Genomic DNA, 23,729 nt, shown 5'->3' with positions numbered 1-23,729 from the left:
ACCCACTCGATCACCATCGGTCTTTTGGTTGTAACGCACTAATAAACGGGTCAAGCCAGGCAAACGTATTTAGCTATGCTCGAAAATTAGGGGCGGAAGCACTCATTAATCATAATTAAGTTAACAGTTGTTGCACTGTAAAATACAAAATCAATTTTAAACTTTGTCGTTTTTGACACGTTTGGTGCGACGTAAGATAAAAAAAAGAAAAAGAAAAAAAGAAAAACCAAGTGTACTTATTGCATGAGAGAGGAGGCCTGTAGAACAATTAATAAGGAGCAGTGCTAAAGAACTAGAGAGTTTTCCATTAATAAATGGAAAAATTACTATTTATTGGAAGATGGGGTGGGTGAGCTATGCTCCTCGTCATCCATCTGTCGGCCCTAGCCATACCCTTTTAACTAATTAGCCTGCATAATGTTGTATTCGTGCATGCAAACCAGTGATACAATGAAAAAGAGTAACGAATGGGACAGCACATACGGCTTTTTGACACTTCCCCAAGGAAGTCGAAACTAACCATTTGTGGTGGAATAACTCATTAGAGAAGCTTTTCTTAAACACTTTTTGTGTTCAAATAAATATTCGAAACTGCATCATCGCAAAAATGAGTTCTTTTTATTGTAAGTATCAGTCAAAATGCGGAGAAGATCCCCCCTTAGTTTTGAGGAATTCCGATCTCTACAACAAAAATTATACTGGCAGAACCCCAAAGGACACCTAGACTGAAAATGGTCGCTTGTCCAAGGCCACTCGTTAACAGAACAACATCAAGCGCAGGAAGAGTTCTGATTTCTACTTATTTGACAATGCTAATTATTGTAACAATTCATCAATATTTGTGTCGATCCTCGTGTTAGAATATGACAAATTTTGAAACATAAATGTAATACAGAGAAAACAAAAGCCACTGTTGGGCATTGCATATACTGGAATACTCTAATTTATTCAATGGTGTCGACACCACTGGTGTCTGATGTAAAAGAATCATTGATATTACATGCTTGGACACGCATGTAAATAACGTGCATGGATGAGATAAAAGTACATTCCATAGATCCACACACTTCGGTAGCAACATTTTATCTTACCAAAACCTATCTTCATTCTGACCCATATTGCTTCCCCTCCTCTTGCCGAATGCATTGAGATTGGCATCGCCATTACCTCATTCAAAACCACTACTTTTCAGCTTTGTTTGGACATTGTCAATTCAATCTACCTATACTTCCACTGAATAACAAAATATTGAAGCCAATGAAAAAATAATTTCAATGAACTGTTTCACACTGAAAGAATGTCAAGTCCCTAAACATGCTCAACTAATTGGAAGAGAAAGGGTGGTGGGGGAGAGAGAGAGAAGGGGGGGGGGGGGGGATCAAATAGAGATGGTGACTGTCCTTATAATGGACTCAAATAATGACATCACCCTCCTTAATGGGACATCCACCACTAGTGTACATAATGGAATAATACTGTGGAGACTTGGGCCCAAAGTATGTGTATGGTTGAATGTTGATGTCTCTAAACTACTTATCTTCTCGCAGCATCCCCTTCCTACACTTTGCAAAAAATTTGGATGATGCGAGGGGCAAGGTGATGCGGCTGGGGTTGAAACTAGAAATACCAAAAGCCACAAGGCATACCACCAACAAAAAATGTCTCTTCCACCACTTTCAATCTCAACTCCAACAATCTCAACATAAAAATCTAAATGCAAGCTGTAAAGCAATTGAACCACATAGTCAAACCATCAACTACAGTTATTGGAGAGTATAATTTTCCAGGTGTCCTATGCTAGATATTTTGTGCAGAAAGAAAGATCAATAATGTAGAGGTGGTGGTGTGACTGAAAAGAACAAGCAATTACTTTCAGTTCCACAGCACACTAATTGAGAATGGAGTTATTAGGACATGTCTAAAAGTGTTGGTTTCTCCTCCATGCTAATATCTAGATATCATTCACTTACTAGTTGCATCTATAAATCAGTTCAGGTTATGGGTTTAATCACTTTGTTAAGCGGAGGCAAGTTGGTTGATTCACTAATTAACTCTTCTAATTGAATTGAAGTAGCATCCTGCTGGTAAGGTTTATGGTGACAAATCTGAAAAACCAGATGGGCCTCTTTCACATGGGATGCTAACCTTGCCCAACTCTCAGTCTTTCCACAAGAATTAGTACTAAGGCAATTAAGAGATCTTGTAGCCTAGTAGACTAACAACTGACTACAGTAATTACAAGTGTTGTAAATAAGTTGAGAAACAAGACTTAGCTTCTTTTGAACGCATGCTGGTACAAAAGGGAACATCAAGAACTATAACAATATGTTTTATCATGTAAAAGAGAAACCTCATCATCACATGATTCATGGTCTGACAATGACTTTTACGCTTTACCTGAATACTCCAAGAAACCACCAGTCCGAGTTTTCCTACAGTTAAATCAGTTGTGCCTTCTTCAGGTCAGAAACAACTCCATGGTCTTCCGGGCTTTTTTCAGTATACAGTACCTGCAGAATGTTAAAGGCAAATATATTCAGTAATGCATGACAATGAGGTTCAATGAAAAATCTTTCTTGACTGTAGGAACCTTATCTATGATGCCGTATTCAACAGCCTCACTGGGACTAAAATATTTTGGACGCCTTATGTCAGCCTCAATCTGCTCAGGAGTTTTTCCAAAATGCTTTGCATAGAGTTTAACCTTTGAAAACAGATTGAAATACATATGTTAGACATTTAGCTGTCATATTTGCTAATGCACATCCAAATGCAAAGTTGCTAATGTGGTCAATTTTTCACCTAGGAAACAGAAGAAATAAATAAAGTCCGTCAATCAAGTTCAGATAACTCAAAGCATAATTTCAAACGTTAACTTGGCAAATAAGCAGAATCCTTCTTGTTTAATCTATTTTCCCCGTGAATAGAAAGAAAAGAAAATCATTCCTGTTTCTTTTTTTTTTTTCTTTTTCCTCCCTTAGAAGGGTAAAATCAACTGATTTTAGAAATTGACTTTTAACACTTCTTAAATGAGAACTTTGGCCACTCATGAAAATTTTGATATGCATGTCAACATAAATATGCAAGGTCATGATAGAACAATTTGAGATTTAGTTTCTTTTGAAGAATAATTATAAATTCATAAAAGTATATGTGAATTTATGGCCAGGTTCAAAAGATATAACTGAATTAAGCATCATATAAGCTTCTAGATTTTCAACTAATAGTGGCAGCCCTTTGTTCTTCAAGAATACATAGTTCAACACTGTTCCTGATTGATAAGCTATGGCATCAACCACCACAACTACTCATGCAAGTTTAATGAACTTTTTCAAATATCCAGTTTACAGATAAAGATAAATGCACAAAAAAAATTATGTCATAAGTCTACTTCTGGTCATCCTCAAATCTCCCTCCCCCCCCCCCCCCAATCCTCAAACTGCTAAGAAAAAAAATCCTAACTAAGAAAGATTTATCTCAGAATCTTGATTAATGGGGAGGAAATGTGTAATCATTCAAGTATAATCATCAATATTACCAACTCTGCCTTCACATTCTTCATTTCTTTTCTGGCAATTTCGACATCTGTTGCTTGACCTTCAATCCTCCCAATTGGCTGCAGATAGGTAGAGAAAGAATAAGAACATTTAATTTAACAGAGTTCAACCATGTCAAGGAGCTCTTAAGCAAACAAATTCCAGTATCTCCAGCCTTGCAAGACACCCGAGCAATATTTCAGAAGATACTTAAACAACTAGGACATTGGAGATCACTGGTCAAGAAAGAACCTGCTTTATCATGATTGTTGACGATGGCAGAGCTGCACGATTTCCTTTGGCACCGGCACCCAAGAGAAGCGCTGCCTCACCCCAAGCATTGCCGACACAAAGAGTAAATATAGGCGGCTTGACATAACTGCATTGGAAGAAGATAATAATTAAATTAAACATCAGTTAAGAAATCACTGAATTAAGAGGGATACAGATGGTTAGAGTTGGTTATGAAATTTTATTTATTTGTTTTTTTTAATAGGAAACAACGAAACTAGTATTAATAAGAACAATAATCACAAAATGTGAACAATAAGTCCACAAAGAAAGAAACCCCCAAAAGATCACTAGAAGATCTATACAGTTAAGAGCTAATCCGATGAAAAGATAAGCAAGGGATCTAAAAGACTACGAAAGCTTTACAACAAAATCATAACAAAAAACACAGAATTAAGCCAACAACCATTCCCAGTTTAGATGAATGCAGAAGAAAGAAGAATCTTGAAATTCTTAGTAACTGTGGCCCAAAGAGAAACTAATAATCACGCTCTTTCCCACAAAAAGATGATATCTTCCTCTGAATCTTAAAAAATCCTTCTATTTCTTTAAGCCAAATCACCCAAAAAGTGGCCATAACCGAACACTTCCACAGCACTCTAGCTTTTTCACCTTTCCCAAAAGCATGAATAAACTCTGAAAGCATAGATATACTAGAAGCTGGCATCACCCAAGAGATTTGAGCTGCCTGAAACAATCTATGCCATAGCTGGACAGCAGTGTGACAATGCAAAGACAAATGATCCACACTTCCACCATTTATCTTGGACTTGATACACCAAGAAGGAGACAAAGAAACATTAGGATTCTGTCTTTGAATAACATCAAAGGTATTAAGTTTACCAAGAGCCAAGGACCAAGCAAAAATTTGAACTTTACTTGGGACTTTTAGCTTTCCAAATCATATGGGCAGGCTGAAAGTTCAAAGGAACTTGATCATCAATCAACTTATCCAAAAAGGATTTGCAAGAAAAGATCCTTGAAGGACTAAGCTTCCGAATTCTTTTATACTCTATCATAACATTAGCCGAAACATTCTCCAGTAAAGTCAAAAGAGCAGAAGCTTCTTGTGTTTCTCCCTCGTTCAAGTTCCTCAAAAAATTGAATTCCAATTCCAATCTAACAAGGAATAAGCAATCTTACCCTTGATAGAGACATTGGAATACAGATATTCATCACCATTACTACAATGGGATAATCTTAGGAGGGTTTTTATAAAAAAAAAAAAAGTTTTACTAGATTGAGATTAGACTCACCAAAAACTTAAAGCAATTTGGTCAGTGAGATAACAATATGTGGACATTAGCATGCATCAGGCTGACACTAGGCACCCTATTTCGTAAACTTGAAGATTATCATACAAAAGCATAAAATATGTGAAATTTAGGCCAAAATATTTTTCCCACAATCAGCACCAAAGGGCCTCTTTGGATAATGCACATAACTAAGAAATCACAAGAAAGTATAGAAAGCATTAGTTAAATTCGTGATTTTTTTTTTTTTCATTTGTGCTTATTGGAAGGCTTCATCCTGCATTTATGGGCAGGTATTTTTTTTATGGAAAACCAACATTGTACTGCCTGAAGACACCTGCAAGTTGCTAAAAGCCTTAGCATGGTTCTCAATCACAAGGCATAAACTATATAAAAGCAGTTAAGCTTGATGGTCAAACATGAAGCCAATCTGTTAATTTTGCCAACAAAACTAGAAAAAAGTGATCAAATCCATTTTTGCATTCACTCAGAGCAAACAACAAACTACTAAACACATTTCAATAGGAATAGATTGCTTAAGAAGAAAGGCATAAAGACTACTCACCCCATAACATCATATATCGCAAAAGCCTCAGTTTCATAACCCAACTTCTCGCCACCCTGACAAAATATAAAACTCTGTTATTAGCATGAACCAATAGATAAAAGCCAAGGCAACATGGTTTTAGCAACGTATTATTTACTTTTCTCGCTTAATAAAGAAAAAGAAGCAGAGAAGACAGCATATTTATAACTGCTAAACTTGGCTTTTGGAGAAGAGGAGAAGACAAAAAGTCTAGTTTAAGAATGAACATAAATACTGGCCAAGACTGCAACCATAATTGAGACCAAGAATGCATGATTGCTGATCCGGGCCCAACTATTCATAAACCAGTGTCCATGCAAGAGAACCAGGAGAAAAACAGAAAACCTAGTACATAAGATGCTCGAGATTCAAAATATGTATTCAGAAGCATTAATACATGAAATCTGAAAGAAAACTGGGGCATGACAGAGAAAGCTTCCAACCTTGGTTGTTCCCGTAGAGTTTATGTATAAGTAAATGGGCTTCTCAGCATCTTCATACTGCAGGTAAAGGAACTCAGCAAGAATCAGCTCTGTGACAGAAGGAACAAAAGACATGCCCAAGTAAACAATTCGATTCTTGTACAAATAAGATGCCAAGTCTGGTGGAGGTTGCTCCCATGCAGTTCCACTAGTAAAAGGAATGACCTGCTCAGAGGAGCATGGCAAGCTAAATGAATAAGTGGACTACTTGTTTGCATGAATAACGCAAAGAAAATTAATGCTCAAAAATCAATCAGATATAACCTGCTAAGAAACAGGATGAAGATAATCTATTACAAGACATGAAGTCTTAAACTTGCATACTCTTATTTCGCATAATAATCAAGTTCAAACAATCAACACAAGAAGTATCTCACCACTCAGTTTTTGTCCCCATCTTACAATCCTACTTGCTGTTGATGGTATGGTCAACTAGCTCAGAGTTACTTTCCTCTTTCTTTAATTCCCTTAAGGGGAAGAGGGAGGATGTGTATCATTTGGTGTAGTGGTCCACAGCCTATAGATTGTTTCTTTCAGAAAGAAGGCAACCTTGTTTTCGACAATGTAACCTCAAGGAACGACGCATTAAACTTGGGAAAAAAAAAAGAGTAAAAATTTCCATGAAAGGAAGGAATACAATTGACACAGTGAATCATTCAAAAAGGCACTTGTTCAGTCATTGCTTCTTGTTGGTTCGACAAAGCAGAGTCCATTTTGGAAGGCACATCACTCAAGGATATAGTTTGTGCACTGGAACAGCATTATGCACGAGTTATTATTAGTTCACATCAGTAATTAAGCTTTCTTAGTCTGTGCCACTGAATAGTGTGACTTGAAAATATTCTCAGTTCTTCCAAATTATGTAAGGTTGTGATTCATTTATTAATTTTTTTAAACTTCAGACAAACAAGCAAAAAGAAAGGATTAACGAAGCATTATTTCATCCTACTATATAACAGACTTTACATTAAGCATTTTGCTCATAACTCAAAAGTATTATTTAAGCACATTATCAATATAAAACATAACATGAATGTGAAACGGTAGAAAAAAAACGTTGGGCAAGTACCATGGTGATGACGGGGCTCCTAGGCTTGGACTTGCAGAATGAATCCGGATTGAGGCAATCGGGTCGGAGCCTGAGCCCGGAGAAGTCGGAGGAAACGCTGCCGTTTGCGAATGGAGAGATGAAGCTGGTGGATAGGTTTCGGTTACAATTTACGGTTCGTGGAGAGGTGCGTGGTGGTGTTGCTAACATGCGCGTGCGGAGCCCGAAGATCGGCGCTGATGCGGTGGCGACTTCCATTTGGTAGCGGAGTTGTTAGAGAGCAAGAGTGAAAAGGCTGACGATTAGCAATTAGCAAACTGTGAAACGATAAAAGGATTTGGATCCGACTTATAAGGCTTGGGCTGGGCATGGGCCTCACTCGATCCAAATTAATCGGCCTGGGTTTACGAAAACAAGACCTCTCGTATACATGGATGGCAAAAATCTCCATGGGTACGGAACCCTTGGGGATTTTCTCCATTTAGAAAAGGTATGAAGACGATTTTATACTTAATTTCTTATTCGGAGAAGGAACGGTGACAATTTTTTACTCAATTTCTTATTTGGGGAAGGGACGAGGATAAGGTGGAATCCCTATTCCCTACCCATTTCCCCATTTCCTTGTATTAATTTTTAATTTTTATTTTATTTTTTAGAATTATTAATAAATGAATAATGAAATTTAAATTATAAATATTAAATATTAGTATAAATAATAAATATCAAAATATTTATACAAATCTGTTATAAAAATTTTGAGCCTACTTAACAAGTTGTAGTCCTAAATTATTATTCGACCAAACCTTATTTTAGATAATGAGTCATATTGCTTATATTATTTTTATTGTTTTAAATTTGAAACCTGATGCTATCTTTCAATTTGTTACATCCCTTGAAGAAGAACAGAAGGAGCATGAGTAAATATTTTTATTAAAAATATTAATTTCAATATCTATACCTTTTTTATTTATTTCATTATTGATATAAAAGTAATTTCTTTTTATTATAGGATTATGAAGATTGAAGAACATAATTATTTTGATGATTTATACTTTGTAGTGTGATTTTGGTAATGAGATTAATGTTAGTGTAAGATATATTGTCAAACTTTACTTTTGCTTAAATTTTTATTTTAATATGATTAAATTAAGTTCAAAATTTAAAAACGTATTAGTTATTCGGAGATCGGGGACCTCTCGGGATCCCCTCTTATTATTCGGGGAAAGGACGAGGATCCCCTCAAGCAATTCTGATGGGGACGGGGAGGGGATGTGGATATATGGAGAATATCGGGGATGGGTATGGGGATGTTGATCCCCTCCCCTCCCCTCCCCTCTCCATTGCCATCCCTACTCGTATAGCAGGCAAATAAGCTGAGCCGGCTATTGTTTGTGGCTCTGTGGTTTTTTTTTAACCCCAAATATCTTTATGTGATATTATGATTTCTATTATGAAATGAATTTAGGGTGTTCTCGGTGTATACTTCTACATCATTTAGATTCTTATACTGCACATTAAATAGAGAGTATAAAAGGTTTCTTATTAAACTTTGTAAGTTCAAAATTAAAATATGATTAACATGGTTATAGTAGAAAATTTACAATAGGTGATCGGTTGCTCAATCATAATATTCACCCAACCTCCGTTTACAGGGAGTAGTACCAAACTATGAGATAAATCGAAACTATCGAAGTACCTAATGAGCACGTTTGGTGACAGGATAAAATTGGAGAATTAGACTATTTTTTATAAACATCTGACCAAATCGCGGATTGCTTTTTTTTTGGAAAAAAACCATTTAACTTTAGGGCTAAGGCATATGAATTTTCTTTTACATAAATGGTGTCTTTGGGATTGTTTTTAGATACTCAAAAGTGATTTTAAAACGTTAAAAATTAATTTTTGGTGTTTGACATTTTTTTAAAATAACTTTTGGTAAAATCATATCATCCTACAATAGTAAGGAATGAGTATGTTTTTAAAATTTAATTTTTATAATCAGTTTCATATTTAATGCAATTCTATATACATCCTAATCTATCATTAAAATCCAAAACTATCCTTATTAATTAGAAAATAAAATCATTAACTTTCAATAGACTATTATTATTACCAATTTTATTGAGATAACAAAATAAAAAAATAAAATTAATAGTACAAAATGTTTATTTTAGTTATCCATTATTTAATATATACACAACAAAAAAATATTTTATGTATAAGTTTACAAATGTGTAAATAAATTTTATTGAACATTATGTCCAATTTAATCATTTATATTTTTACAACAACTAAATAATAAGATTTGCAAAACATTTATGATTGTTTTTAAAATTCATAACACCTTTTTAAAATAAATTTTATCAAACGTTTAGTTGGTTCTCTTCATAATTGATTAGAATTACAAAACTAGCCTTAAGGGTCTTGTTTGAGATTGTTTTTTAGACGTTTAAAAATAATTACAAAAAGCTAAAAGTTAATTTTGATTTTTGGTAATTTTTTTTAAATCAACTTTTGGCAAATTACTCCATTCTATATTTTAAAATTTAGAGGAGAAATATTTTTTAAATTTTAATTTTTGGAATCAATTTTATACTTAGTACAATGCCATACATATTCTCACGAGTATTGTAAAAATCCAAAAGTATCCTTATTCAATTAGGAAAATAAAATCATTAAATTTAAAAAGATTATTATTATTACCTATTATATTGAATAGCAAATTAAAAGTATAAAATTAAATAAATTTTTTCTAGTTATCAATTATTGTAAATACAAAATATGAAATGTTATAAATAAATTTTATTCCATATTTTGTTGATTTCAGTCATTTGTATTTTTACAGCAATTTAACAATAAGATTTACTAAACATATATATTTATTTTTAAAACTTACTGAACTTTTAAAAATAAATTTTGTTGTGCATGTGATATTCTCCAAAAGAATGAAAAATAAGATAGCCAAGGTGGACTTGGATATTGAAATTGCCCATCCAAAATACAACTAAAATTTATAGATTTAGATTATTTAGATTACATTTGGCTTGTGGCTTTTACAACCATTATGTGATGGTTGATAAAAACAAAAATAATAAGTAGATATACATAAATAAAAGATTCTCAAGTACGGATTTTTAAACGATGTGACTGTTGTAAACTGTTTCACCATATTATAGAAATCATTTATACTAATAAGTAGAAGACATGATATATATAAATTATAAGATCTTAAAAATGCAAGCAAATGTTAAATGATCAGTAGAGGACCCGTCTCGAAATCTTCTATCTATTTTTATATTTTACTTTAGAAAATATGTGGATGATGTAATCGGGTTGATAAAAAAAATATATGAAAGAATGATTTCTAGTATTCTTTTTATTTAACACCATTGTCAAGTTACATGATGTCCTTTGTAGGCAGTATGATCTCACTAGGATCTGCATGATCAAAGCGTCATTTAATTTGGCTTAAAGCATTATCAAAATGTTATTGAGTCGCTTGGATTAGAATGAGACATAATCATATTTTGATTAGAATATATCTTAAATACGATGGCTTTGTCTGCTGCCAAAACAATATCTATTATATATACCCCCTATCAATCCGCTTCATTACCTTGCTTCCTCACTGTATTTGCTGGAATATTTACATCAAGCATCCATTTCCTATAAAAATAAATAAATAAATAATGATAAGATGTAGATGGCTAGTTAGGGTTGTACACCTACTTAATTTTCTACAGATTCAAAGATTTCATCAGTGACTGTGAGGGCCGACCAATCATCATTTGAGCAAAGACATATATACAATTATATACCAACCTTCTCATTAATCATTACAGTATGTAGTTAGCTTACAAAGCAAACTTGGAAATGGGAGATGCTGAGGCCTGAGGCACTGTATTCAATGTTTGTAGAGGATCCTCATGTTCTAGAGCGTATGGATGGGGTAGCATTTGCTGATACTCCTTTGCACGTAGCTGCAGGCTGCCGCTGCTGGGAACAACCATTTTGCGATGGAAATGGCAAGCTTAAAGCCTTGGCTGGCTCGGAAGCTAAATCATCTCTGGCTCAGCCCCCATGCACGTGGCTTTGTAGGGGGTATAGCAATTGACGGTGAGTTCATCCGAGTCAAAGCAATGGGGATGCATCACGGTTACTCTTTTACAATATATATTATGTAGTCCAAATAGACAATATTCATCTTTTGGCTGATTTTTTGTCTGTTGCCCATCCTTTGTTGACTTTGAAGACACGACGGTTAAATGTTAAAACGCTGTACACATTGCTGTAAGCTGAATGCTTTTAAAGTCTTGTTTGGATGGCTTAGACTATCCAACAAAGAACAGATCCTCAAATGGAAGGATGACGATGGAAACACTGCCTTGCATATGAGAATTTCTAGAGTGCATTGGAAGTATCATATCAATTAAGTAATAAGTAAATAATGTTACGAGATGCTTGCATGTATTTTAAAAAAACAATCATGCAATTAATTTGACAATTCAATTTAGCCACGTTTTCCTGTTTGATACCATGAAAAAAGGGCGAAAAAAAAGATAAAGAACTCATCATTAATAGAACTATTGAGCAAACCAAAGTTTATTGGTGCGAGTGGTTTGGTATTATCACTCCTTAAGAGAGGTCATGGATTTAAGTCTCGTTCTTGTATGTAGTCACCAGTTTGGCTAGCACTTTATCCCTTATGGGCCGACCCGGTGCGAGCAGAGATTAGTCTGAATTGTGGTACGGGTTTAAAGGTGTCTCCCACAGTTAGGGCCCACTCAAGATCACCTCGTGGTTCAGACCAAAAAAAAAAAAAAAATAGAACCATTGAGCATACAATTTTAAAATTATATCGATTGATCTTATATTGATATATACACAGTGGCTGTATCCATGTACAACTTTTTAAGACGTTTTTCAAAAATTAATTTGGAGATCACTGTTTCATACATAAAGCCACTTTATTAGCATGAACACCTTTTCTTTTCTGCTCTGCGCGTGGGGCTTCTCAGCTATTCAGCTTCTTAGTACATTTGAGAAGGGGGAGTGCTCATTTTGATCCCCTTAATTAATTGAATATATGCAACTATTTCTTTTTATTTTTAATAAAATAGTCTCTGAATTAAATGATCCAAGTTGGTAATTCCAAATGTCACTGTAAGTGCCAAGAGTGTCAGAGGCTATGAACATGTTAAATCTTCAACGTGGTACGCTGGAGAGAAAGGTTGGGAAAATTAACCCTACGCAGTGCAGGAGCAGAGCAAAGGCTTGTGAAACTCGGTGCTTGCACCACTAAACTTGCAGGGCCTGTAAGTCGGGACTTATCATTCATTGAAAGAAGTCACTAATTCTTGGGAACAACATAATATTTGGCAATAAATCCAAAGCCAGTACCAGCAGGCCGATAAATCTGGTAATGGTCTCCGGAATATCATACTTGCGGCCGCTGTACTGCTTGCCGCAGCTATATACCATGGTTATTGGCAAGAAGATAGTCCAGCCGCTGCCGCCGCCAACAATAATATTACGAATCTGGTATGTGACAACAACACGACCGGCACCAACAACACTACTAAAGGCCGTAGGCAACAGCCAATGTGCTATTCCTTTAATAAAAATTACCTCAAAAACATTGGCTGTAAAATAAGCTCTCTTGTTATAAACAAATATATTGTCAACGAAATTCATTGACATTGTCTGATTATTATTATTATTATTATTATTTTACATTGACAAATATCTTGTGTACAAAAAAATTAAATTTTAAATTATTTTATATTCTTTTAAAAATTGATTATGTCGAATGCATCAAAAGCATAAAAAAAAATGTTTAGCAAAGTGCAATGTCTGCATTTACGGTTTCAATATATGTTTGTTTAATCTTAGCATATTGGTCGATTAAATTAGACGCCCGGAGTAGATGAAAATATTAATTAATAAAATTTAAACCCTATATATATATATATATATATGTTACGGTTTCAGCTGGCCAAAATTATACTATTTAATTATTCAAAAAAGAAAAAACAAAAAACATATTATGTATGTTAATTAAATGAGTAATGATACAGCTACAAACTCTTGTACAAACTTATTTTGTACAAACTGATGTGGCATGAGAAGATTGGTTGAATTAAATATCACTTGGCCCACATGATTTGTTTTTATTCATTTATATTTTCATTCAACCAATGAATTAATGCCACGTCAGTTTGTACAAAATAAGTTTGTACAAGAGTTTGTGGCTGTATCATTACTCTAATTAAATTTGTTCTCTTGTATGTAAGCTGCTGTAATAATGAATCACAAATTGTTTGCTAGTACGTTATCTGGTTTGAATGTTTTTAATAAAAATACACTCTCTGTTAAATTAATTTAGTTTTTAAATTATAACAATATATGTTTATTAAATATTTAGTGTTGTATTTTAAAAATTACGGCAGTCTAAACATATTATCGAATATGTCCTAAAATATTTTGATAAACATTTATTGTTGTGATTTGGAAGTAAAGATAATGAATGATTTATAATATTTTTATTATATTTTTATCAAAATTATATTTAACACATACTATCATATTTTATTTTGTAGTTACAAATTTTTTTTTTTTTTTGGGCGGCACAACATGTCTATAAGAGATAGAGTCTTTGATAAATATAGTGTCTCAATACTTAGGTCGCATTGTTTAGTACGCGAATTTTAAAAATATGTTTAATAAATCTTTAAACTATAATACAAATTTATTTTGCAGCAGCTGCCTAAATTTTGACGGTAAATTCTAAATTACGAATTTTGGAGTAACAGATTGCTTCTGATTAGTAAAAAAAAAAAAAAAAAAAAAAAAGGAGTAGAAGATTGAAAAGGGCTTCGTTCAACTTCGCAGTAAGGAAATTATTGTATCATAAAGTAAATTTTTATTACGTTAATTACAATTTTCTATTTTCTGGGCCTAAAATATAATAAATACTTTCAGTCAAGTACAAAATCCTGAACACTTGTGGCTTGGTGACTTGTGATTGTGAGGTTGTAGATAGCTCAAAAGGACAAAGCACAGCAATGTTCTGAACTCTTTGAAACTCCCTCGGTCTCACCACTGAAACTGAACCATGTCTACATCCATAGATCTGCTCTCTTTCTCTCCTCCTCCATCATCTATGCTCTCAAGAACTCAATTTTCCTTTACCCACAAGCCCACTTTTTTACTTAGCTCTAAAAAAGAATCATTTTTCACTTTAAGAGCTTCTGCAGCTGATAATGGAGCTGGAGTTTCAGCCCCAGCTGTCACCGTTGAAGAACCAAAGGTTCGGGAGGCCTCGGAGGGTCCGACAGAGTCCAATGGGGCGGTCGAAGCACCAGAAGTGAAAGCTGTGAACAAATTCGAGGACCCCAAGTGGGTTAATGGAACTTGGGATTTAAAGCAGTTTCAGAAAAATGGGCAGACTGATTGGGATGCTGTTATTGATGCTGGTGAGGTTTCTGGCATTTTTTTTTTTTTTGGGTAGATGGTTTGTTTGTTTATGTGGTTAAGTCCATGATCACTTCTGAAGAAAGGGGTAGTTTTTGTTTTAATTTGTTTTATTTTTACTGTAGTTTGTTTGGTTGTTGAGGATATGTGGGAGAGTGTTTAGAAAACAAATTGACTGATATGAATCAGAACCAGTTGGCAATCTAAGATCGTATAATCTTGGTGAGTGAAATGGGTTTTTTTTTTTCTTTTGGACAGTGTGGCTAGTTTCTAAATTTATTTCGTCCAAAAAATCCTTCGAGATATTGTTCTGTTTGCTTGTGAATGTAACAAAGTAGGTACAGTATGGTATTTAGACACCAAACTGATAAAAAGAAATTGGTAAAATGTTCTGACTCTAAATAGTGGGTAGACTCATTGAGTGTTGTGAAAGAGCTAGCATGAGTACATGAAATTGAGAACACAAACATGTGAAGGGGAATATTGACTGTTAGTTTAGATGCAAAAGATTGAGCTTGTCCAAAATGATGTATGAGCAGGCCCTCTTGACTAAGGAGTTAACCCTAAAGGTTTAGTAATATCTGAATTTGGATAGATGGTTATTTATTTTGGCCACTCTTTTACATTGAACACTTGTAGTTATCACAGCTCATATGATGCTACAGAATTGAGTATGCCAGGCAAACCAACTTTTTTTCACTTGGATTGGCTTACTGATCTAGTAAGAAATAGGGACATGATTTTGCCACCTAAGATGATTTAATGTGATGAATTGCACCTTTTGTCCTTTATAATTTTGATAATATGCCCTCTTTTATCTTGACCTGGGAGGCCCTTTCAAATCAATCTTGTTTGGATATCTTGTAGTATATGTACATAGAGCTAACGAGATGTTTGATTAAAGTTCATGGCATGAAATTTATATGCTGTAAATAATTTGTCTTAATCAGTCTTAAATTAGAAAACTCTGTTGTCCTCCTGTAACTTTTTTAAGACAGCTTGTGACAAGTACCGTTGATGAGGTAGACTTATTTTGATTTTTGGTCTATTTTCTGTTCATTTATTTAATATTTTTTTGAAAGGGTCCATTTCTTTTCCTTTAGCTGGACTTTTACAGGCATAGTTATACAAATGATTGCTTTTTCTTTTGTGCAAAGTGAGGTTCATTTGGGCTTCGAGGCGCAGAAGAATTATTGTACTTAAATTCTAACAGTTCAAAGGTTGCTCTGTTTCTTATTGTCCTCCTTGGATAATGCATTTCAGAGGCTAGAAGAAGAAAATGGCTGGAGAATAACCCAGAATCATCCAGTAATGATGACCCTGTGATTTTTGACACTTCAATTGTACCTTGGTGGGCATGGATAAAGAGATTCCATCTACCTGAAGCTGAATTGCTTAATGGTGTGACAGATCCCTCTTTTTCATTTTCAGTGTATTTATATGATGCATCTCTGCTGTGATGCTAGTCCGACTGATGTTATTTTATGAACTTGTCACAGGCCGTGCTGCAATGATTGGATTCTTCATGGCTTATCTGGTTGATAGCTTGACTGGAGTAGGTCTGGTGGACCAAATGAGCAACTTCTTCTGCAAGACTCTATTATTTGTTGCAGTTGTTGGAGTACTTCTAATTAGAAAGAACGAGGATATTGAAACCCTGAAAAAGCTTCTGGAGGAGACAACATTTTACGACAAGCAATGGCAAGCAACCTGGCAGGACGAGACCACAAGTGGTACCAAAAAGGAGTAGTCTGATTGCAGTTTACAATGGTTTTTCATTTTTTGGTTTTTCATGATCAGCTGTCATTTATCTAAGGTAGCGGGGTTATTGATATGGATTTCTATTTCTTATGTTATTCGCGTTGTTAACCTGTATTGAATTGTGTGGACACATTTTCCTTTAGTGAATTAATATGCCCTGAGATGAAAGATATACTCCGCTATAGAAGAGATTCCTGATGAGATCTAGCATCAAATACTTTTAGAATTACAGATAGCCAACTGCAATTTGTTCCAGTGGGCACTTAAGTCCTCTATGTCTTCGTTTATACCATCCTGTTATTTTACCAGATATGATGGCTATCGACATCCGGCACCAACCAGGTCAGCACTAACCAAAAAAAAAAAAACTTCTGGAAGTGTTCAGGTGGTGCAATTTATACTATTGCACAGATGTAGCACTCAGTCAAGCATGGCTGCAAACAGCTCTAAGAAGAAAGGAAAGTTCTTTGTGAGTACAAGCATTGTCATCAAGGATACATAAAAACCCCTAAACTATTGAAGAAGACAAAGAAAGGGAATAAAATAGGAAAGTTAGAGGTTTCAATGTCATGCTTGACCATCAGCATCCCTAATCCCACAGGAGGGCTTAAAACAGCCTGGAAGTTCTCAATTTCCATAAATACAGCCGTTAATCTCAGGTCATTCCTCGCTTTCTTTGGATCATTTTCATTGAAATATAATTTGAAGTAGTCAATCCAGTCTGCCGTTTCTTCTGGGGACAAATTTCCGGGTCCAACAGAGCTTGATATGGCTACTGTTTCTTGCCCAGATTGTGTGAGAAATTGATTTTCAGCTTCTTGTGAAAGTGATAGTAACGCCATTTGCGAAGTATCTGCCCCAGTATTCTTAAGGAGCCTTTCAATATTGTCGTAGCTTGAGTAACAAGGAACAAGAACATAAAGATCCGACGCAGTTAGGCTACACTTGTTCACAGCATTAACTTGCAAGGCAACGGCATTTGGAGTGTTGTAATTTAGCAGTAAGCCTGTCCGCACATCATGAAACCAATGTTAATCATAGAAACAAATATGAAGTCTCTTCTTCTTGTGGCTGACAAAAATCTTATCCGAGGATTTCTTCGAGCAGCAGCTTGGTGGAGGATGGTTTTTCCTTCATCTTCAGCAATTCTGGCAATTGCACATGCATGGCATTATATATGGAAAGCAAATTGGAAAAAAAAAAAGGAAATGGCCATATTAAATTAAGCATGCGCTTGAATTGTTTAAGCAATTGGTGGACAATGCATTAGGGGATAAAGAATTGAAATTGGCATGTGCAGGCAATTAAAGGAAACAAATTAATTGCTTTAAATTGTAAAGAGAATCCAAATTTGATTCGCCCAACCTTGGGTATTATAAAAGCCAACCTTTGGCTTCTGAAGATAGGGACAACCGGTAGAGATGGCAAAACCCCGGGCCGGGTCCGGGTATTGCCATGACCGGACCCTGTCCGGATGCAACCGGTCCGGGTCCGGGTCCGGGCCGGGTTTTAATCCGGGTACCCGGATTTTATATTTTTTAATATTTTATGTGTATATATTTTTTATTTTTTGATAATTTTATAAGTTTTAAATTTATTTCAATAAAATTTGACATGAAAATATAAACTTTAAGTGTTTAAAACTTTATATATGTATAATAAATAAGTCAAATAAATATAAAATATTTAAAATAATATATATTTTATAATTTTTTTTAATAAAATCCGGGTTCCGGGTTTATCAAGTGATGCCCAAGATCGACCCGGCTTCATACCCGGGCCGGGTATTACCCGGCCCGCAACACCCGGGTACAGTCCGGGTCCGGACCGGGCGGGTATTTTTGCCACCTCTAACAACCGGCAGTCAAGAGGGATTCAAGAGAGAAAGTCAGCCCTTTGAGTTAATCTCTATAACTGGTTTTATTAACTCGACTGATTTTATTAACTCTCTTATTCTCAGTTCAATTATATTAAGTTAACTCTCTTATTCTCAGTTCAATTATATTAAGTTAAATTTTTTATTTGGTTGAGGATAAATTCAGAATCCCAAACATATCATATAATTAATGTTCAATTTCTATCATTCAATTTATTTAATTGAGATTGTTTATGTTCTTTTATAATTAATATCTATGATTTTATTCTTATTGTATTTGAATGACCAATTAGATAGGACTTGAATAAATTCTATTGCTAGGTTAAAATTCTTAATACGTAATTATCTTAAAATTTTATTTATTAGTAACAGGTTGCAATCAGTGATTTCAAATGGAGAACATAACTTAGGTTAAATAATTCGAGCTTGGATATTTATTGCCTAGATCAACCTAATATCTTTCTCTACTTAATACTTTTATTATCTTAAAATTAAAGAGGTTGTTTTAAATTATTTAATGGTTAGAGATTATGTGAAAAACTTATTTTATCAATCGAAACACTAAGGAAAGTTTGAAACTAACAAAACTTATTGTTGTCTATGGTTGATAGTTTCAATAGAAATTAATAATATAATTGATATATTACGTCCATGTTTGGTGGTGGTGAATGATCGTTTAACCAAAATTTTCATCATTATTATTTCTTTCTCTTTTAAATAAATTTTTTATTAAATTATTGTTTTCGTAATTTTAATTTATTTATTTTTTACTATTTAATTAAAAATTCATAAAATTCCCTTTTTATTTATAGTTATTATTATTATTATTATTATTATTATTATTATTATTAAAGTCCTACTTTAGAGTTGATAATAAATGTAAATAGAATAGTTTATATGAGATTGATCCTTACTCGCTCTGTACTAATTTATATTATTAATAAGGTTTTAAATTTAGTATACCCAATCCACACTACCATAGAACCTTCATGTATGCAAAAATAAATGCTTAATCAAATCTAACAATAAAACCTGCAAATGAGCCCTGTTGGTTTATCCATTGACAGAACCCCACTCAGCAGGCGAAACTTTTCCGCAACCACGCAAATTATATACGATAATGCAAATCTTATATTTATGTAGTCAAATGGAAGGTGCAAAACAGGCATGTACAATATTTTGCAGAACATTACACACAGAAATATAAATAAAATACAATTATTAGTTTTTTCTACAGGATTTAGATTAGCCATCTCTGTTTCGATTCTTTAAAATGCTTCTTTGAGCTTCAAACAGTTGTATTATAAGCCTCACTTTACCGAAGAAATTGAAGGGTAATACTAAAACTAGTCACAATCAAGTTCCTTATTCTGCTCCAGCAATTTCCCGGCAACCACAAAATGCATTTGAACGGTGGAAATGAAAAAGTTGCCTCTTTATTCCCAACCTCTCAACAGAGTAGCTTGTGCAACCCGGTTCACCCCAAGAGTGAAGGCACCCATGCGCAAGTTGCAGTTGTGAGTTTGGCACATTGCCTTAATGTCCTTGAAAGCACTCATCATGTACCTCTTAAGCTCATGATTAACCTTCTCTTCTTCCCACATGAATCCTTGAATGTTCTGTGGCACATGCATTAACGCATAGAGTGATATGTTATTGTACACATTGGACTAGAACATAAAATTATGTAAAATGGTAGAACACTAAAAGGATTTGTACAATCCAGTGTTGAAAATGATACAAGCACACTATTTAGCTGATAGATGGAAGGAAGTTGGAGGGTCATATATATTGATGGTTTAGTACCTGAACCCATTCAAAATAACTCACTGTCACACCACCTGAATTTGCATATATGTCAGGGAGTATAACAACCCCCTTCTTGGACAAAATCTGCACAAAAGAAAGATTTCATTGTCTAGGATTTTGAATTCGGAAAAAGTACATAAACTAGAAAAAGCTTTTCTACTACAATATTACCTCGTCTGCTTCAGGGTCAGTTGGGTGATTGGCTGCTTCAATTATGAACTTTGCCTTCACATCTGCAGCATTTTCCCTTTCAAGAACCAAAATATTAAGACAATATATGAATATATCAGTTGTAGTCATATCTGAGGTCAGAATATTTTTACACAATACAGAGGATTAACATAAAACCCAGCTGAAAAAAGAATTAGCCATGAGGTAAGAAGTTATGAAGGTTTTGGCTTTAATAGCCAAACAAGACTACGTACTTGTTGAGGACTCCACCTAATGCACATGGCACAAGAACATCGCATTCATGGACAAGTAAGTCATTTAAATCCATTGCATTTCCACCTTGAAAATCATTCAGGCTTTTATTGCTCTTCTTGTATTTTAGCAGAGCTGGAATATCAATACCATTAGGATTCTTAATTGCACCTGTGATGTCACTGACTGCAACAACCTTTCCCCCATGCTCATGGAAAAATTTTGCTGCCCAGGAGCCCACATTTCCAAAACCCTAAGCGACGGCAGTTTGTATCATTGAAAATACAACGTCATGTATGCAAACAGCTGAAATTGATTTTCTTTTATAGAAATGGAAAGGTTCAAATAAAATTGGTTTGTTCAAATAAAATTGGTTTACCTGGATAGCAAATTTCATATTGGAAATTGATTTTCCATGTTCAGCCAGTAAAGCCTCGGTTGCAAAGAACACTCCAAGTCCAGTAGCAGCTTCCCTTCCGAGTGATCCCCCGAGATCCTAAAATTCCATATCAATGTAGGAAATATAGAGTTCATTAAATTTCTTCTACTTACCATACATCGATCACTCACATTTTTGTTTCTCTGTTTCTCTCTTGATACTTACAATTGGCTTTCCGGTAACAACTGCTGGTGAGTACCCATGGAATTTTGAGTATTCATCCAGGATCCATGCCATTGTCTGTCCAGTTAAAGATCAATTAAATGTATCAAACTTTAACGGGACGTAATCAGAGGTCAGCCTAAATGGCTTAAGCAAATTCAATTAAGAATAACTGGATACCTGTGAATTAGTTCCCATGTCAGGGGCAGGAACATCCCTGTGAATACCAATAAGATCATGGATCTTTTGAGTGAAAACGCGAGTTAGACGTTCTAACTCGCTCATACTCAACTCCCTCGGATTGCAGCCAATCCCTCCCTTTGCTCCTCCATATGGAATAGCAGCTACAGCTGTTTTCCATGTCATCAGTTGAGCCAAAGCATTCACCTCATCCGGGTCAACCTTGAACAAGATAAACTATAACAGTTAATGATTGATACTGAAAAAATATATACGAGCAAGGAATTTATTTCATGACAATCTGTTACATAAGTCACAGGTTAATTAACAGTTTCATCTGATACTATCTGAAAGAGTTATACCACAATTAATCTGATTTTAAGCAGATAAGCACTAGTATCATACATTAAATGAGATTCTTAAAGCATGCAGAACAAAATATGGGAACTAGGATTTGATACTGGATAAATTTTAATTTAGTTCAGCTTGTTGTGTGGAAGATATATATATATATATGCTGTCGACATTTATCTACAAAAAAGTCGAACAAATTCTCAGGCTTGTGGACTACTTGAAGAGGACTTACAAAAGGAAAAATGCAATACTTCTCCACAATAATACATGGTACAATTTTCATCATTAATTTCACAACAAATACGATGCTGGCTTTACTATATGGGCAAGTGATTGCAACAGTAAAGTTAATGTAAGGAAAGGACCACCAGCAAAATCGAAACAGAAGAAGACAAATTTTGATCACTAAACCCATAGCACCGCAAGATGACAAAATGTGGCAAAATCTCAAGCATGCACAAACTATTCCAAAGGAGCAGCGTGTTATAACAACCGTCCACACATTAATGCCTTCAACAAGTAAAACAGTTCTCTTCTTTGTACTGAAATTGTTAGCAGATCAAACAAATATAGTTTAATCTCAAGAACAAGCATTTAATGGAAGTCAAAGTGGGCAATCCTAAACTAGGATACTGTTTCAATAGGACAAACCAGTATTTTTCACAAAGAAATCAACAAGGTCAATAATGAGAACTCCGCAGAAAAGATTTTTAGTAAAATGACCAGAAGGCTGACAAAATAGCCCCCTTTCTTGATTCATTCGTCATTACTTGTCCAATCACTGATAACTGAAAACATATATGGGTAAAATTTAGGAAATTCTCTTCATTCTATTGATGGAATTAAGCTTCATTTCGGCATACCTTTAGAAAAGCACATCCTTTTAATGTCATCAATTGGCACTTTTCTTACTAACGCACAAGCTCAAATATAAAGAGCCCCATTTCGAAATTAAGATGCAAAAACATTATACAAACAATAGAAGCAAGAAAGAACTAATGCTGAGAAACCCAAATCAATCTGGCTAGCTCCAGCATGCAAGGAATCACCTTGATTGCATTAATCAACTTCAACATGCAAAGCGAGAAATAAAAGTAAAAACATGAATAAATAAAATCAAGAGTTAACATATGATCACCTCCGGGTGGTAGCGGATTCCACCTTTCATAGGGCCACGGGCGTTGTCATGCTGGATTCTAAATCCAACAAAGGTTGCAAGCGACCCATCATCTTTCGGAATTGAGCATTCAACCTGCATATGCAGCAGCAAGATCATCAAATAACCCCTAATGAATCATAGAAATAAATGGTGATATTATTATATATTATCAATTACTTTAATTTCTCTGAAGGGTATTAAAAGGCTTCTCTCAAGCTTAGAATCCAACCCAAGAATTCGAGCTGCATAGCGAAAATTGCGGTTGGTGGCTGCAAGAGCATTCATGGCTGCCTACCGAAACACTGAAAAGTGAAAACAAGAAACTGAATTCTCAAAAGGAAAGTGAAATTAAAACTCGTCAGCTACAAATAATAAAGCAAAAAGTTGTATAAACAAATGGGGTGTAGGCATATGGAAGGCTCAATGTATGCAGCAGTGACACCACTGGGTTGTGTTAATGAATCCTGACTAAGAAAAATAGGAGTGTTTTTATTTTGAACACTAATTTATTTATTGTTTTTCGAAGCCGCTATATATAGAGGGAAAGTTGACAAGTGGATTTGAATATCTAATAGTGTTCGTACACCTTTCACTTAGCAACTCTCATGCAATAATTTTTTTTTTAAGGGAGATTGTTATCTTACATTATCATATAAGATACATGATTCTTTCACAGTCGTTTGATGAAAAATCTAACGATTATCAAAATATAAAATTATATATCATCTTATTTCTATAACCGTTAGATTTTTATTCAACGGTTATAAAAGAATTAGTTATGTTACATGATCATGTAACATAACTAAATTTTTTTTTAAGTTCTCTAAATATTCTACTCTTAAAATTGTGGTTTTATTGTTATGACGCAATATATATATATATATATATATATATATA

At 34.4% G+C, this 23,729-nt stretch overlaps 3 protein-coding genes across 7 annotated transcripts in view; 1 reads left to right on the top strand and 2 right to left on the bottom strand.

Moving 5' to 3' along the window:
- The window catches only part of LOC102627265 (ATP-dependent Clp protease proteolytic subunit-related protein 4, chloroplastic), a 30,674-nt gene extending 23,157 nt beyond the window's left edge, over window positions 1-7,517 (bottom strand). Inside the window, exons 1-8 of one of the 4 annotated variants that reach the window (XM_006477022.4) lie at window positions 7,218-7,517; window positions 6,110-6,313; window positions 5,646-5,701; window positions 3,789-3,915; window positions 3,539-3,616; window positions 2,591-2,704; window positions 2,398-2,510; window positions 928-1,233 (exon numbers count right to left, since the gene is read on the bottom strand). In XM_006477022.4, coding sequence (XP_006477085.2) covers window positions 2,439-2,510; window positions 2,591-2,704; window positions 3,539-3,616; window positions 3,789-3,915; window positions 5,646-5,701; window positions 6,110-6,313; window positions 7,218-7,454 — 888 coding nt within the window. In that variant the 5' untranslated portion in view covers window positions 7,455-7,517 and the 3' untranslated portion in view covers window positions 928-1,233; window positions 2,398-2,438. The other 3 variants (XM_052438237.1, XM_006477023.4, XM_052438236.1) reach the window with 3 other exon arrangements.
- Window positions 7,518-14,191: 6,674 nt separating this feature from the next.
- Window positions 14,192-16,631, top strand: LOC102626987 (light-harvesting complex-like protein 3 isotype 1, chloroplastic). Its single transcript, XM_006477021.3, has 3 exons — window positions 14,192-14,671; window positions 15,933-16,070; window positions 16,169-16,631. Exons 1-3 carry the CDS (start codon window positions 14,311-14,313, stop codon window positions 16,417-16,419), a joined length of 750 nt encoding a protein of 249 aa, XP_006477084.2. The 5' UTR covers window positions 14,192-14,310; the 3' UTR covers window positions 16,420-16,631.
- Window positions 16,632-19,414: 2,783 nt separating this feature from the next.
- Window positions 19,415-23,338, bottom strand: LOC102626102 (glutamate dehydrogenase 2). Of its 2 annotated transcripts, XM_052438789.1 has the most exons (10): window positions 23,010-23,338; window positions 22,812-22,925; window positions 21,320-21,541; window positions 21,143-21,217; window positions 20,918-21,034; window positions 20,710-20,791; window positions 20,541-20,625; window positions 20,287-20,362; window positions 20,113-20,199; window positions 19,415-19,925 (listed from the first exon to the last, which is right to left on the bottom strand). In XM_052438789.1, the coding sequence occupies exons 1-10, from the start codon at window positions 23,115-23,117 to the stop codon at window positions 19,743-19,745; spliced, it is 1,149 nt and encodes a 382-aa protein (XP_052294749.1). In that variant the 5' UTR covers window positions 23,118-23,338; the 3' UTR covers window positions 19,415-19,742. The 2 variants fall into 2 exon arrangements, with proteins under 2 accessions (XP_052294749.1, XP_006477081.2); XM_006477018.4 differs by having other exon boundaries at window positions 20,541-20,791.
- Window positions 23,339-23,729: the final 391 nt, after the last annotated feature.

This window comes from Citrus sinensis, chromosome 3 (assembly GCF_022201045.2).
Source record: "Citrus sinensis cultivar Valencia sweet orange chromosome 3, DVS_A1.0, whole genome shotgun sequence".
Classification (NCBI taxonomy): domain Eukaryota; kingdom Viridiplantae; phylum Streptophyta; class Magnoliopsida; order Sapindales; family Rutaceae; genus Citrus; species Citrus sinensis.
Note: the sequence above shows the minus strand (reverse complement) of the source record. Positions and strands in the feature narration are given on the sequence as shown.